This window comes from Manis javanica, chromosome 4 (assembly GCF_040802235.1).
Source record: "Manis javanica isolate MJ-LG chromosome 4, MJ_LKY, whole genome shotgun sequence".
Taxonomy (NCBI): Eukaryota; Metazoa; Chordata; class Mammalia; order Pholidota; family Manidae; genus Manis; species Manis javanica.
In genome coordinates, this window is record NC_133159.1 from 106,249,139 (window position 1) to 106,266,895 (window position 17,757).

The window sequence follows — 17,757 nt, forward strand, 5'->3', positions numbered from 1 at the left end:
AATCAGAGAACAGGAATACAGAGAAGCTGAGGCAGAGAGAGATAAAAGGATCTCTAGGAATGAAAGAATACTAAGAGAACTGTGTGACCAATCCAAACAGAACAATATTCACATTATAGAAGAAGAAGACAGAGAAAAAGGGATAGAAAGTATCTTTGAAGAAATAATTTCTGAAAACTTCCCCAGTCTGGAGAAGGAAAGTCTCTCAGACCATGGAAGTCCACAGATATCCCAACACAAGGGATCCAAGGAGGACAACACCAAGACATATAATCATTAAAATGGTAAAGATCAAAGACAAGGACAGGGTATTAAAAGCAGCCAGAGAGAGAAAAAAGGTCACCTACAAAGGAAAACCCATCAGGCTATCATCAGACTTCTTAGCAGAAACCTTACAGGCCAGAAGAGAATGGCATGATATGTTCAATGAAATGAAACAGAAGGGCCTCAAACCAAGAATACTGTATCCAGCAAGATTATCATTTAAATTTGAAGGAGGGATTAAACAATTCCCAGATAAGCAAAAGTTGAAGGAATTTACCTCCCACAAAACATCTCTACTTAAAGGGACTGCTCTAGATAGAAGTATGCCTAATGCTAAATAGCTGTCGCCAGAGAAAATAAAACCACAGCAAAGATATCAGACTAACCAAATACTAACTAAAGGCAAAATAAAATCAGCTATCCACAAAATCAGTCAAGAGAAATACAAAGAGTACAGAATAAAACACCTAACATATAAAAAGTGGAGGAGGAAGAAAAATAAGGGAAAGAGATAATCATCAGACTGTGTTTATAATAGTGCAATAAGTGAGTTAAGGTAGATGGTTACATAGAAAAGAAGCTGCCCGTGAACCTTTGGTAAGCACAAATCCAAAGTCTGCAATGGCAATAAGTATATAACTATCGATAATCACCCTAAATGTAAATGGACTGAATGCACCAATCAAAAGACACAGAGAAGATTTCAGTAGAAGATGGCGGCATCAGTAGGGCAGTGGAAATCTCCTCCCAAAAATCATATATATTTTTGAAAATACAACAAATAAAACTATGCCTAACAGAGAGACCAGAGGATACAGTACAACAGCCAGGCTACATCTACACCTGTGAGAACTCAGGATACAGTACAACAGCCAGGCTACATCTACACCTGTGAGAACTCAGCACCTCAGGAAGGGGCTAAGATACAAGCCACGGCCTGGCAGGACCCACACGCTCCCCCAACCCCAGCCCACAGGTGGGAGGAGAGGAGTTGGAGCAGAGAGGGAGTGGGAGCCCAGGACTGCTAAATTCCCAGCCCTAGTAATCTGCACTGGGAGCACAGACACACATTGCATGGTGTGCTGGATATTAGGGAAATGGAAAAATAAAATCTGCGAGCGAGTCTCCACAGCTGGCTCCCCCAGGACAAAAGAAAAGTGAGTGCTTTTTGAAAGTCTTAAAGGGACAGGGGCTTCACAGTTGGACAGAATCATCCGGGTACACTCAGTCCAGCAGCTGGGAACCCTGGGGAACTTCAGGCACCCTAACCCCCTGGGTGGCAATGCAGCTCTGAAGCCCCTCATGGCGATAAGCAGCCTGCCATTCATTCCCCCTCCCACAGCACGGCCCCGGCAGAGCAGCCTGGGAGCAACCACACCCAAGGAAGCTGCCCAGAGCCTCCTCCCAGTGCAGAGGCACCCGGGCGAGACACAAGCCACCAGCAGCGAACAGCTACCCTGCACAGGCAAAGGCATGAAGGGATGCCATTCTCACAGGAGAACACACCCGGCACATCTGCCTCTCCCTGCAGGGCTCTGGGCTGCCCCGCCTGCCATGTCTCAGAAAATTAACACAAAGCCTGCTCCCAGTGCGGGTAACTAGCACAGGCAGCAGAGAAGGGCAAGGCAACCAGCAAGCAGGAAGGGACTTTGTTCTCCCAGCTGACACACGTGCTACCTGACTACGACTACCCCTAAAGCCATGAAAAGGCAGAAGTATTTGATGCAGTCCAGAATCACCCAGACAACCCCTGATAGAGGACCAAGGGAGATAGATTTAACCAATATTCCTGAAAAAGAATTCAAAATAAAGGTCATAACCATGCTGGCAGGCCTGCAGAGAAATATGCAAGAGCTAAAGGATCAAATTGAGAGGGAGAATACAGAAATAAAACAATCTCTGGAAGGGCTTAAGAACAGACTGGATGACATGCAAGAGGCCGTTAATGGAACAAAAATAAGAGAACAGGAATACAGAGAAGCTGAGGCAGAAAGAGATAAAAAGATCTCCAGGAATGAAGGAATATTAAGAGAACTGTATGACCAATCCAAATGCAACAATATTCGCATTATAGGGGTACCAGAAGAAGAAGAGAGAGGAAAAGGGATAGATAGTGTCTTTGAAGAAATAATTGCTGAAAACTTTCCCAAACTGGGGGAGGAAATAGTCTCTCAGACCATGGAAGCCCAAAGAACTCCCAACAGAAGGGACCAATGGAAGACAACACCAAGACATAATAATTAAAATGGCAAAGATCAGAGACAAGGACAGAATATTAAAAGCAGCCAGAGAGAGAAAAAAGGTCACCTACAAAGGAAAACCCATCAGGCTATCATCAGACTTCTCAACAGAAACCTTACAGGCCAGAGGAGAATGGCATGATATATTTAATGCAATGAAACAGAAGGGCCTTGAACCAAGAATACTGTATCCAGCATGATTATCATTTAAATATGGAGGGATTAAACAATTCTCAGACAAGCAAAAGTTGAGGGAATTTGCCTCCCACAAACCACCTCTACGGGGTATTTTAAAGGGACTGCTCTAGATGGAAGCACTCCTAAGGCTAAATAGATGTCAACAGAGAAAATAAAGTCACACAAAGAAAGCAGACCAACCAAATACTAACTAAAGGCAAAAAATAAAATCAACTACCCACAAAAGCAGTCAAAGGAAACACAAAAGGGTACAGAATAAAAAACACCTAACATATAAAGAATGGAGGAGGAAGAAAAATAAGGGAGAGAAATAAAGAATCATCAGAGTATGTTTATAATAGCTTAATAAGAGAGTTAAGTTAGATGGTTAGATAGTAAAGAAGCTACCCTTGAACCTTTGGTAACCACGAATCTAAAGCCTGCAATGGCAATCAGTACATATCTTTCAATAATCACCCTAAATGTAAATGGATTGAATGCACCAATCAAAAGACAAAGAGTAATAGAATGGATAAAAAAGCAAGACTCATCTATATGCTGCTTACAAGAGACTCACCTCAAACCTTAAGACACACACAGACTAACAGTCAAGGGATGGAAAAATATAATTCATGCAAACAATAGGTAGAAAAAAGCAGGAGTTGCAGTACTAGTATCAGACAAAATAGACTTCAAAACAAAGAAAGTAATAAGAGATAAAGAAGGATATTATGTAATGATAAAGGGCTCAGTCCAACAATAGGATATAACCATTATAAATATATACGAACCCAACACAGGAGCACCAACATATGTGAAACAAATATTAACAGAATTAAAGGAGGAAATAGAATGCAATGCATTCGTTCAAGGAGACTTCAACACACCACTCACTTCAAAGGACAGATCCACCAGACAGAAAATAAGTAAGGACACAGAGGCACTGAACAACACACTAGAACAGATGGACCTAATAGACATCTACAGAACTCTACACCCAAAAGCAGCAGGATATACATTCTTCTCAAGTACACATGGAACATTTTCCAGAATAGACCACATACTAGGCCACAAAAAGAGCCATAGTAAATTCAAAAAGATTGAAATTCTACCAACCAACTTCTCAGACCACAAAGGTATAAAACTAGAAATAAATTGTACAAAGAAAATGAAAAGGCTCACAAACACATGGAAGCTTAACAACATGCTCCTAAACAATCAATGGATCAATGAACAAATTAAAATAGAGATCAAGCATATATGCAGACAAATGACAACAATGGCAAACCCCCAACTTCAATGGGATGCAGTGAGGGCAGTTCTAAGAGGAAAGTATATAGCAATCCAGGCGTATTTAAAGAAGGAAGAACAATCCTAAATGAATAGTCTAAAGTTACAATTATTGAGATTGGAAAAAGAATAACAAATGAGTCCCAAAGTCAGCAGAAGGAGGGACATAAAAATAATCAGAGAAGAAATAAATAAAATTGAAAAGAATAAAACAATAGAAAAAATCAATGAAACCAAGAGCTGGTTCTTTGAGAAAATGAACAAAATAGATAAGCCCCTTGCCAGACTTATTAAGAGAAAAAGAGAATCTACACACATAAACAGGATCAGAAATGAGAAAGGAAAAATCATGATGGACCCCACAGAAATACAAAGAATTATTAGAGAATACTATGAGAATCTATATGCAAACAAACGGGAGAACCTAGAAGAAATGGACAACTTCTTAGAAAAACACAACCTTCCAAGACTGACCAAGGAAGAAACAGAAAATCTAAACAGACCAATGACCAGCAACGAAATTGAATCAGTAATCAAAAAACTACGCAAGAACAAAACCCCCAGGCCAGAAGGATATACTGCTGAATTTTATCAGACATATAGAGAAGACATAATACCCATTCTCCTTAAAGTTTTCCAAAAAACAGAAGAGGAGGGAATGCTTCCAAAGTCATTCTCTGAATCCAGCATCAGTCTAATAGCAAAATCAGGAAAAGACCCCACCAAAAAAGAAAATTACAGACCAATATCCCTGATGAACATAGATGCAAAAATATTCAACAAAATATTAGCAACCCGAATTCAAAAATACATCAAGAAGATCATACACCATGGTCAAGTGGGATTCATCTCAGGGATGCAAGGATGCTACAACATTAAAAAATCCATCAACATCATCCACCACACCAACAAAAAGAAGGACAAAAACCACATGATCATCTCCATAGATGCTGAAAAAGCATTCGACAAATTTCAACATCCATTCATGATAAAAACTCTCAACAAAATTGTCATAGAGGGCAAGTACCTCAACATAATAAAGGCCATATATGACAAACCCACAGCCAACATCATACTTAACAGCAAGAAGCTGAAAGCCTTTCCTCTAAGATAGGGAACAAGACAAGGAAGCCCACTCTCCCCACTGTTATTCAACATAGTTCTGGAGGTCCTAGCCATGGCAATCAGACAAAACAAAGAAATACAAGGCATCCAGATTGGTAAAGAAGAAGTAAAACTGTCACTATTTGCTGATGACATGATATTGTTCTTAAAAAACCCTAAAGGCTCCACTCCAAAACTACTAGAAGAAATATATGAATTCAGCAAAGTTGCAGGATACAAAATTAACACACAGAAATCTGTGGCTTTCCTATACACTAACAATGAACTAACAGAAAGAGAAATCAGGAAAACAATTCCATTCACAATCACATCAAAAAGAATAAAAAGAATAAAAAACCAAGGAAGTAAAAGACCTATACCCTGAAAACTACAAGACACTCTTAAGAGAAATTAAAGAGGACACTAACAAATGGAAACTCATTCCACGCTCTTGGCTAGGAAGAATTAATATCATCAAAATGGCCATTCTGATCAAAGCAATATACAGATTCAGTGCAATCCCTATCAAACTACCAACAGCACTCTTCAACAAACTGGAACAAATAGTTCAAAAATTCATATGGAACCACCAAAGACCCCAAATAGCCAAAGCAATCCTGAGAAAGACGAATAAAGTGTGAGGGGGAATCTCGCTCCCCAACTTCAAGCTCCACTACAAAGCCACATTAATCAAGACAATTTGGTACTGGCACAAGAACAGACCAACAGACAAGTGGAACAGAATAGAGACTCCAGACATTAACCCAAACATATATGGTCAATTAATATATGATAAAGGAACCATGGACATACAATGGGGAAATGACAGCCTCTTCAACAGTTGGTGTTGGCAAAACTGGACAGCTACATGTAAGAGAATGAAACTGGATCATTGTCTAACCCCATACACAAAAATTTGAAATGGGTCAAAGACCTGAATGTAAGTCAAGAAACCATAAAACTCTTAGAAAAAAACATAGGCAAAAATCTCTTGGACATAAACATGAGCAACTTCATCATGAACATAACTCCCCGGGCAAGGGAAACAAAAGCAAAAATGAACAAGTGGGACTATATTAAGCTGAAAGGCTTCTGTACAGCAAAGGACACCATCAATAGAACAAAAAGGTATCCTACAGTATGGGAGAATATATTCATAAATGAAATATCTGATAATGGGTTGACATCCAAAATATATAAAGGGCTCATGCACCTCAACAAACAAAAAAGCAAATAATCCAATTAAAAAAATGGTCAGAGGAGCTGAACAGTTCTCCAGAGAAGAAATTCAGATGGGCAACAGACACATGAAAAGATGCTCCACATTGCTAGTCATCAGAGAAATGTAAATTAAAACCACAATGAGGTATCACCTCACATCAGTAATGATTGCCACCATCCAAAAGACAAACAACAACAAATCTTGGCGAGGTTGTTGAGAAAGGGGAACCCTCCTACACTGCTGGTGGGAATGTAAATTAGTTCAACCATTATGGAAAGCAGTATGGAGGTTCCTCAAAAAGATCAAAATAGAATGTTCTTCATGTAATTGTAGATTAATGATACCAACATAAAAAAAAAAAGCTCAAAATAGAAATACCATTTGACCCAGGAATTCCACTTCTAGGAATTTACCCTAAGAAAGCAGGAGCCAGTTTGAAAATGACATATGTACCCCTATGTTTATCACAGCACTATTTACAAATAGCCAAGAAATGTAAGCAACCTTAGTGTCCATCATTGGATGAATGGATAAAGAAGATGTGGTACATATATACAATGGAATATTATTCAGCCATAAGAAGAAAACAAATCCTACTGTTTGCAACAATATGGATGGATTGGGTATTATGCTCAGTGAAATAAGCCAGGCAGAAAAAGACAAGTATCAAATGATTTCACTCATCTGTTGGGTATATGAACAAAGAAAAAAACTGAAGGAATGAAACAGCAGCAGACTCATAGAACCCAAGAATGGACTAACAGTTACCAAAGGGAAAGGGACTGGGGAGGATAGGTGGGAAGGGAGTGATAAGGGAATAAGGGGCCTCACGATTAGCACACATAATGTAGGGGGGTGGGGTACGGGGAAGGCAGTATAGCACAGAGAAGACAAGTAGTGATTCTATAGCATCTTACTATGCTGATGGACAGTGACTGTAATGGGGTATGTGGTGGGGACTTGATAATGCGGGAATCTGGTAACCACAATGTTGCTCGTGTAACTGTATATTAATGAAACCAAAATAAGGAAATAAATAAATAAATAAAATTTAAAAGAGAAGAAAGGTATAAGCTAAAAGAAGCTGAGATAGATATATCTACTCTTTCAGAGAATAACTAAAATCAAATTACTTTAATTGTCCAGTTATGAACATCACCATAAAATTATCAAATTCTTATTCAGTAACGGTACAGTGGGAGATGGAAGGAAAAATCTTAACCTCTAGAAGAGAAAGCCTAAACATTAGTCATCCTGAGCATATATTTATTTCTCTGAAATGGCTGCAGTTCTGAGGGAAAAACTTTCGTTACCTGATTTGAAAAGAGGCTTCTTTAGGATTGTTTCCGTTGGAAGCAGGAACTGAACTGCAATGGCACTCATTCATGTAACAGATTTTATTAAGCACTTACTCGGTGCTGGGTGCTGAGCTTGGTGATAGGGATTTCAAACCAAACAAGAAAGAAGAAAGGTGCTACCTCTGCCTCCATGGAGCATAATCCACTAGATGAGATAAATAGTCATTTACAATATGTTGTGATCAGTGATATAATAGGGGAATTTCAGGGTGCTATGGAGCACACAGCAGGGCTTACAACTGTCTAAGGATTATACAAACCATATGGAAAACAGAGAAAATTGTCTATTATCTTCTCTAAATTCCTACTCAGACTCTTAAGTTGACATTTCAGAAGGCTACCTTTCTATCTACAATGTAAAAATCTATCTTTGATGATAATATTCAATCTAGTCAAATTTCTCATTCCCTTATAATAGCAACCATTCTTTTCATCATCATATGTTACAGGTCTTTCATGTAATTGCAGAATGTTAGTACTAGAAAGACTTTAGAAATGACCTAGCTCCTTTACGTTATAGATGGAGAAACTAAGGCCCAGAGAAGTTACTTGACTTGCCCTACTGGCAGTCAGGGGAATGAGAATTTGGATCTCCTAACTCTTAGATGACTACTGTTTCCACTGTCCATAGATCTCCACTTTGATCTTTTAGAGAACTCAAACATTGCTTTCTTTAGTAATTGCCTGTGAAAAAGTATTGGGGGCAGAGAATATTATTCAGTGTCCTCAAAAAGTGATGGCAGGAAGTTGGAAAGTCAGATCAGAACATGCTTTAGGTGCTGATAGATAAACTGTGTAAGAGCAAATGCATAACTACTCAAATTTAAGGTGGATTTGCGTTTTTGCACGCTGAGAGAAAAGCATGCTGTTGAGGTTCTTTTGTGGTCAAATGAACCTCAGATAGAGGCCTGCAGGAATGATTTACCTAGAATTGGTTTGGGTCCACAAATGTATGATTTCAGACAGAGTTTTAATGGTCAAAGTGATTACTAGCAGCTAAGATTTATCTTTGCAACTGCTCCCTTGTTAAGTCTTACCTGGAAACTTCCAAAGCAACTTCCTCCAGGCAGGGTGACATAGCAGACATAGGGAGGGCTGTTGGACGGAACCATTTCATAAACCACTAGAGCCCCATTCTTCAAGTCAGCCCCACGGGACTGCTTCATCTGCCAGAATTCCTGAAGTGCTTCCACCACATTCACTACAAAAAGAGTAGTTAAGTTCAGCAATGAAAACACCTCCCAGTCATTCTGTGCTGCAATACAGCATCTGTAACCCATACCTATATTAACAGTGTACCCTCTTTAGCTCCCTACCTATCACTATTTAAAAGCACTTTAATTAGTAAACTTAGATTGTGATTAAGCTCATTTGCATAGAATATGCCTGCCCTCCGTCCCCATCTCTCCAGTTCACGTTTTGATTAGTCCTAGACAACAAAGGAAAATCAATAACTTAAATATTGGAGGCAGAGTTTCCAAGGTCAACAGATCACTATTCATCATTACTGCCTGATGAATGCAAGCAGATTATCCCACAATTGTTCAGCTGGCCTAGAAGAATAATAACCATGGCAATAATAAATACTAATATTTACTGAACACTTACTGTATGTCACGTATTTCTCTAAGTGCTTTACCCATTTAATCACAACCACATGAGGCAGGTACTTTTATTATCCCCATTTTACAGATGAGGGAAATGAGGCATAGAGAAGTTAAATAACTTAACCAAGGATTTAACAATTAGAAAGTAGCTGAATTCAAACCTAAGAAGTCTTGGTCCCAGTCACTGTTCTTAACCATTATGCAATACTGCCACTCAATGAAATAAGGCCCTGTTAGCCATTCTCAAGCCTATTATTCTGTTGAGTAAACTCATGGCAATTCCTTTCCCATTCTGGAATAGTATGTGTGTACTATACATGTGTGTGTGTGTGTGTGTGTGTGTGTGTGTGTATGAGTGAGAGAGAGAGGGAATAAACTTCTCTTCTGAGGCTTTCACTAAGCAAAAATGATTTTTGGAGGAACTATATAATGGAAAACACTCCTTTACAGGTCTTTTGTGCTCCTTTCTGTCTGGCTGAGTATCCAAGATTTCAAGGTCTTGACTGCTCTGTTCTTGGGCCATTTCTCAGGATTGTGTTTGCAGCAAGATATGTTGCTAGATGAGGTAATGTTTCCCTCTGGGACAAAGAACAAGCTTGCTTACTGTTTACTATAAAATGGCAAGTTTCCCAAGCTCAGTGCTCCTCTCCTCTAATGCAACCTATTGCTCTGCAATCAGCTCCCTGAGCCTCCACCTTGGACTTGGAAGGCAAGGGGAACTGATGCAAACAAACATGATGCTTATGCTACTTGCTGTGCCTTGAGTAATAAAGTCCTTTGTCTCTGACCCAGAAGTCTCTTGATTTCTGCCAGCATCCATGAAATAGTAACCGGCTAACTTGTTAGTTGTAAATAGGCTAAAATCAAACCCCAGGAATGTTCTGTATTGCAGAACAGTTCCTCTAATCCTGCAACACTTGGGCTCAGTCATTCCACCAATAAGTATTGAGTACCTACTCTCTGCTAGACTATGTGCTAGATGCTAGGTCACAATAGTGAGCAAAACTGTTCCTGTTCCTTATACAGCTCACAATCTAAAAAGGGAGGAAGATATTAACCAAATAATCTTAAACATAAATTACAGCTGTGAAAAATGCTATAAAGGAGTAGTAGATAATGGGAGATGTAGCAGTATCTGACTTAGTTAAGAAGGTCAAAGAAAGCTACCCTGATGAGGTGATACTTAAGCTCAGATATGGGTTTAAATTCACTAGGCAAAAAAGTAAGAGAATAGTGCTCTCAGCAGAAACAACAACATGTACAAAGGCTCTGTAGCAGCTGGAAATATGATGAATAAAGGTACTAGTGTGGCTAGAAAAGAGTGAGGGGATGTGTAATGCAAGATGTGGTTGAAAAAGGAAGCAGGGACCAAACCAAGTAGGACCTTGTATGTCATATTAGAATATTGGCTTTAACCTAAGAGCAATGGGAAGATATTGGAAGGCTTTAAATGGAAGGAGGGATGAGATCAGTTTGCTTTTGGAAAGGATCCTTTTGACTTTAGGATTCCAAACATTTCAGAAGGCTTTACTAAAGTCTCATAATAATAAATTATCACACACATTCTCCAATATCTTCTAACATGACCACCCTTAGTTAGAACAAGGAAACATTCTTTTATATTGTCTTAGTTTAGGTCTGCCAAGAAGGAGACACCAAGATGTAATAGAAATGCAGGAGATTTATTGGGGAGGAAGTGGGAGAAGGGAGAGCCTTGAGACCCTGTTGAAAGTCAGGCACCTGAGGAAGGAGAGAGGGAAAGGAGGTTAGGATATGAGAGTCTCAGACTACAGTGCAGTTCCAAGAAAGGTTTGGCCAGGACAGTGGAATCCCATACCTCACCAAGATGTGCCTGAGTTAGTAATACCCTGTATGCTTAGTCACTGGCTAAGAGAAGCCTGCAGGATATGTGGCCTCAGTGCAAATGTGTTGATTGATCCAGAAGGGACAGCAACTTAAGGCTGTCAGTCAGTTATGCCCCTGCAGCAGGAGATATGAACAGCATGTTTTCATGGCTGCCATACACACATTAAGCAAAAATTTGAGCATCCAACAGGTTCACAGCTCTATTCTAGGCTAGGGATGAAAAGATGAGTAACATATGTCCCCTGACAGCGAGATGTTCAAAATCTAGTAGCCAGTAATAACTGTTATCCTACCTGCTCTGCACTCCATGCGCCAGCCAGAATTTGAAAAGCAGCACAAACTTTTTTCTAATAATGGGAAATTGGGCAAAGTGGCCAGAAAAAAAGCAATTAATTGTGATTTGCATTTGAAAATACTCATACACTCATTTTTAGGGCTGAAAGGGACTTTAGAAATCACCTAGTTCAACTAAGGGTAAGGAAGGGTAAATGGCTTGCTTGTGGTCACACAGGTATGGCACAGTTGGGACATGAACATAGATATCGTGATGCCAGTATTCTTTCCAATTTGGTAATCATAACCCAGAGTCTAAGGTCAGTCCATGGTGGAATTGCATGGGGGCTCACAATTCCCTAAAACTCTAAGCAAAGTTATGTGTGTATGTGCATATGTGTGTTTATCAGATTTTCATTGGGAACTATGGATATAGTGGTTTACATAAGGATGATTAAAGAACAATGAGGTGGGAGGGTAGCAATAACTAAGACATCTGACAACTACAACTGCTTTTTGGAAGTTGCTGATGGATGCTGGGCTGAAAGGGACAAGACCAACATAGGGAGGACTGTTTAAGTGCCTGTGCAATGATAAAAAAGAATAATTTTGACTTTTCCCTTAGGAGATAAAATATTAGATGAATGTCTAAGTGGGATGAGAGGTACATTGTATATCCACCAGAGTATAACATTAAAACCACACGACACTAGAGTAAAATTTTTATATCAGAAAAACAAATGTAATTTTGTGGTGGAAGAGCACGGATAAGTAAGTAATAAATAGATGAGGCGATTGAGAGGGGAGTGAGAAGCTTCTCCTTGATTGGATAGGATCAAGAGTAGGCTGGCCCAGCTTTATTCACATTACTATGAAGGTAAGGAAGTTGCTTAACAATTTCATCTGACATTTCCTACTTCAATTTGTAGAAGGTACCCGTGAATAGCCCACAGTGCATAGACTCTCTGGAAGGGAAGAATTGCAAAGTGACAGTGACTTTGGGAGAGGACTAGGGTAGGCTGAATAATGTCCCTGCCAAAATGTCCTAATACTTGGAATTTGTAAATATTACCTTATGTGGCAAAGACTTTGCAGATGTGGTCAAGTTAAGGATTTTGAGATGGGGAGATAATCTTGAATTATTGGGTAGACCATAAACGCAATCATAAGTGTCCTTAGGGAAGAAGATTTGATGAAACATAGAAGAGGAGAAGGCAGTGTGACCATGGAAGCAGAGATTAGAGTGATGTAGCCACAAGCCAAGGGGTGCTGGCAAGTCACCAGAAGCTGGAAGAGCAAGGGAACAGATTCTCCCCTAAACCCTCCGAAAGGAGCACAGATCTGCTGATACCTTGATTTGGGCCCAGTGATACTGATTTTGGACTTCTGGCCTCCAGAACTATGACATAATAAATTTCTGTTTGTTTAAAGCCACCAAATTTGTGATAATTTGTTAAAGCATCCATAGGAAATTAATGCAGGGTCAAATCCAACATTTGAAAAATTGGAAATATTCAGACCAAGCACTTTAACTCCACAATCATTTATAGGCAAAGAAGCTTTCTGTGGTTCTGGTGAAAAGGAACAAATAAACAAAAAATACCATACAAGATTCATTTGTTCAACCTAGTGCTGTAGCCAGGCTACACCAATCATGCAACCATATTGTGATATAAAGGGGGAGCAATAATTAAAAAAAATCGGTTTTAAAAGGGCAATGCAGAAGTTACAGAGCAAAGAAAGTGACTTGGTCATTTAGTTAGTCATGCCAGTTTAGGGATTGCCAGCTGTCAAGCATTAGAAGAAGGAGATTATATGGAAAAGAGGGGGCAAAAGAAATGGTAATGCTAACAATATCTATCACATGTAATTTTCAAATCATTTTCAAATGCATAGTAATAGCAATCACTCATTGAGTACTATGTGCTGCATGCTTTACATTCATTATCTCATTTAATCCACACAAAATTATCAAGATGAGTATTATAATACCCACTTTACAAAAAATGAACAAATTAAGGAACAGGTCACAGTGCAGAACCAGGATATAGAAACTGTTTGCCTCCAAAACCAACTGAATTTCTATTGTACTATCCTGCTTTATTGTACCATTAAATCCTCATACATGCTCTGTAAAGTGGACTATGAGCTCCATGAAGGTAGTCTCTTGAGTGTCTTAATCACCACTGTATCTGGTGATCAATAAATATTTGTTAAATGAATAAATGGACAGATGAGGCCTAGAGAAATTAAGCAATCTATCTAAAATCACACAGGCACTATTTGACAGAGCCAAGTTCTCTAATTCCAAATCCTATGCACTGTATAAAATCCTATGGCATGCTGAGCTATGTGTATCTTGAATGAGGATCAAGGGGGTTGGGAGAAGGTAAAGGACAAACAGGTGAAAGAACAGAAGAATTTTCTTATATAAATGCCGAGAAAGTGAAAAATCTAAAGACCATGACTGGAAAAGGTGAATTTGGAGCAGTCAGGAAGAAGAAGGATGTGAATTGAAGATGATTCAGTAAATCATTGCTAGATTGGGAAAGGTCTAGACAAAGATCAAAGTAAACTATAATCAGGGGAATAGTGCCAGCCCCCAAACACCATGCCATCAGTCACAAGGGCATGTGGGTATATGCCAATGGCAGCTTTGCCTGTTAATCGAAGCAGAATAAATGATTCCATGTGGTGAAGGATTTCTAAGCCAAATCAGCAGACATTCTGCCTGCCTGAAGCTGAACTATCTGCCAAACTCTCCAAAAGTACTGGCTGGACACCCAAACTGGAAATGAGAAACTGAAGAATAATGAGAAGGACTGTGGTAGGAGGTGGGGAGGTTAGAGGAAAGACTCATGCAGTCTGAAGCCTGACTGATTGCCCTTTGTCAGTACAATCCCCTTGCTCCCTCATCCTTTCTAAGGAAATGAAAAAGTTTTTACAGAACACTCAGTTTAGACACCAAACCAGAGGCTCTCCAGGTACCATGGACAAAAAAAAGGGTATACACCTCTATGATTTCAATAAGTGCCTGTAAGTTTCCAAGAGGAAGGATTCAGGTTTAGGGTGACTGTTCCTGACTACTCACTCCTATGTTTACCTAGGGACAAAGACCTTCCCTTGGTGTCAACTCAAAGAGATCTGAAGCAGCAGGACAACAGCTGATGTCAGTTCCAGCACATAACCCTGTTAAATCTAGGAATTAAACTAGAAAAGCAACTATATTACTTCATGATGAATTCAGAATCATATGAACTTGTTTCCCCACACCAGGCAGCGTGCCTGCCCCATGGTAGGAGTTCAAAATGTTGAAGAAAAAGGGAAACTGATAGTAAATGTATCATTAGGCACTTATAGCAAAATGAATCTAAAAATCTGTTTCCATAGGAATCTCTAGGTCTGTATAGTGAGGATTTAAGAGTGGGACAAAAATGAGACATATTCTTTCCAAGGAAATGTGAAGCAATAAATTTGGGATAGTACTATCATTTTTAAAGTACTCATTAAGTGTCAGGTGTTATATCTTCTTTAATCCACATCATAACCTTTGAGAAAACTGAAGCTTGGTGAGGTTAAGTCACTTCCATAGAGACATAGCTGGCATGTGACAGAGATTTAATCTGGGATTTAATCCAGACTTGTCTGACTCTAAAGCCTGTGTTTGCTCTTCACTACACTTTCTCAGGGAGGGTGAAAAAGTCATTACTGTCTATAGAGCAACTCCTGCAACCTTTCTCTGTATTACTGCTAAGCTACAAAATTAAAGATAGTCACTTTCAGGTCAGGCAGGATCTAGCCAAGCAGAGAGAGGTGATGTCTCAGAAATTCCAGGCATAAATTCTGTATCCTATACCCCTCACTACATATTCCATGTTGCACTATAAATCTGAAACTCAAACTCAGGAAATTCTGCATTGGTTAAACAAAATCAAAGAAAATCCACACACCCCTTCTCAGAAACCCTAGAAATTAGGTGTCTTTAAGATGAAGATTTCTAATGGAAATAGGGTTTCTGCCTGGCTCATTTCCACAGAATTTACAATGAGAAAGCCAAGGCTGGGATTTATCCTCAGTTCCTGGGGAAGGGCTAGGAAAACAGAGCCAGATAGGCCACAGTTGTGAGGCTCCACACTAAAAAAGACACCAAAGTGAGGTACCCAATAACAGGAAGGTGGTATGGACTCAATGGTATGGGTCCAGATTTAAAAGCACAATTATTCTAAGTGACTTGTAAAGGCACTTACTTGATTCCCCAGCAAATCTGAAGTTGCATTGGAAATTTCAAAGTGAGGATAAGAAAAGAACTAAAAAGCCAAGGTTAAGGAGATGGAGTAAATTACCCGGGGAGCCCAGGAATTGCTGATATCACATTAGAATGATTGAGAGGGTATGAGTGAGAAATGTCTTGATCTGAGATAAAGGATATAATCCCACACAATGGGGACTGGCTCTCAAAGCCAGCGAGATGTTTAGGCATTAAGCTACAGGAGGAATTGCATTTCTGAAGGAGAAAACGTTGGGAAGAAAAGAAGGTTCTTTCCGTAAAAAGAGGTCCCTGAAGAATATAGTAGTAACTCAGTAAGGGGAGGGGTGAGGCTTAACGTGTGTCTGCGTGTGCATCTGTTCATGTGTGTGTAGCCCAGAAGGAAACTCCCCAAAAGGAAATGCATGTGAGGGCTCTGCGCCAGGAAAAGAGATCCAGAGGACTGTGGGAGAAGGCTCCCTTACAGAGGTTGTCCCGCAGGAGGCCAGACCCCGCAGACTCACCTCGGCCATAGCCCTGCGTGTGCTTGGCGAAGCTCCTCACTACGGCCTCCACAGCCTCCCGAAGCACCGCGGGGCTGCCGGTGGCGCCGGGGGGCAGCGGCAGCCCTGGGGCCCCTGACAGGAGCAGGGGCGGCGGGGGTGGTGCGGGTGGCGGCAGGGCCGGCGGGGGCCCCACTGGGGGTGTGGCGGTGGCAGCCGCTGCCCCAGCAACTCCGGGCCGAAGCGCTCGCAGAGTGCCCCTCCCGCTGGTGCCCACTCCAGGCTGCAGCCGCTGCGCTCGCATGGTCTCCATCCTGGCCGCCAGTGAAGTAGCAGTCCGATGCCTGCCAGCCTGGCGAGCTAACGGTCCCAGCCACCGTCGCCTGCTAGCTCAGGGACAGAAGGCGTTGCCGGAGCCCAACTGTCAGTCAAGCGGGGGCGGGGACAAGTAGGACATGCCAATCACCAGAGAAGGGGCGGGAGCTGGCAGGCTCCAGCTCTGCCATACGCAAATTATTGAGGAGGGCGGAGGTTCTGAGCAACCAATTGAGAAGAGAAAAAGCGTTACCCTCTGTGAGGGAGAAAAAGCTTAGCTAGGACCAGTGTTTGGGAGTCCCGTGGGGAGTGCTAGAAAGCGGGCCAGATCCCTGGGGCGAGACTTGGGGGTGGGGAGGAGGAGGTCTAGATCAAAGCTGGGGAAGATTGTAGACAGAGTGAAAGGATTCTTAGAGATCATTTGCATGACTACTTCATTTTATAAATGTAGATGAGGAAGGAAGTGGCGCAGAGAAGTTATGAGATTCTCCAAGATCGCATGCAGTTGGTGGTGGAACCAAAGCAAAGGAAGAAACCGACATTTAATGAGCATATGCCTACTATGTATTAGACACGTGCAGTGTACTTTAGTGCATTGTCTTATTTAGTAATCACAATGACTAACTATATTTTATTATTTTACAGATAAGGAAACTGACACAGACATCTAAACTGCCCCAAATTAAATAACTAGTAGATGGCAAAGCGGGGTGGAGGATTTCATACATAGGTCTTCTGATTCCCAGTATTTTTATCTTTTCATTATACCACATTGTCGGGTAATTTTCTGATTTAATCTATTCTAAATTGGGTGAGGGAGCAAGAAAGAGTAGAATGGGCTGTTCCCTCAGTGACTGTGAACGGGGATGTGGGGGGGACTTGGTGAAGGGGGGAGCCTAGTAAACATAATGTCCTTCATATAATTGTAGATTAATGATACCAAAATTAAAAGAATGGGCTGTTCCCTTACCTCCCATTCAAATGAGGAAGATTTAGAATATATGCAGAAAATCAGCAAACTGAAGTCCAGAGAGAAGATTAAGACAGATACTCTTGTTTATAGAACCTGTCAGACTGGGTTCCTCTGATTACTCTTACACGCATACACATGCACTTCACAGCCTTGTTGGTTGACCATCATGCCATTTTTTACCCAGGTGAGGTTATAGCAACTACTACTCTCTCTTTTTCCAAATTTCTCTACCCACCCTGTAGTGGCTCAGAAATCAAGAATGGGGTGAACAAGAAGTCAGAAATAGAAGGAAATTCATGAAGTGCACCTGGCAACATGA

The 17,757-nt window shown here is 40.6% G+C and overlaps 1 protein-coding gene across 2 annotated transcripts in view; it reads right to left on the reverse strand.

Annotated features, from left to right (window-relative positions):
• Positions 1 to 16,570, reverse strand: part of LIX1L (limb and CNS expressed 1 like) — a 28,698-nt gene extending 12,128 nt beyond the window's left edge. Inside the window, exons 1-2 of one of the 2 annotated variants that reach the window (XM_037021736.2) lie at positions 16,172 to 16,570; positions 8,693 to 8,856 (exon numbers count right to left, since the gene is read on the reverse strand). In XM_037021736.2, coding sequence (XP_036877631.1) covers positions 8,693 to 8,856; positions 16,172 to 16,463 — 456 coding nt within the window. In that variant the 5' untranslated portion in view covers positions 16,464 to 16,570. The remainder of the gene's footprint in view (positions 1 to 8,692; positions 8,857 to 16,171) is intronic. The other variant, XM_017665743.3, reaches the window with a different exon arrangement.
• Between the last annotated feature and the right edge of the window lie 1,187 nt (positions 16,571 to 17,757).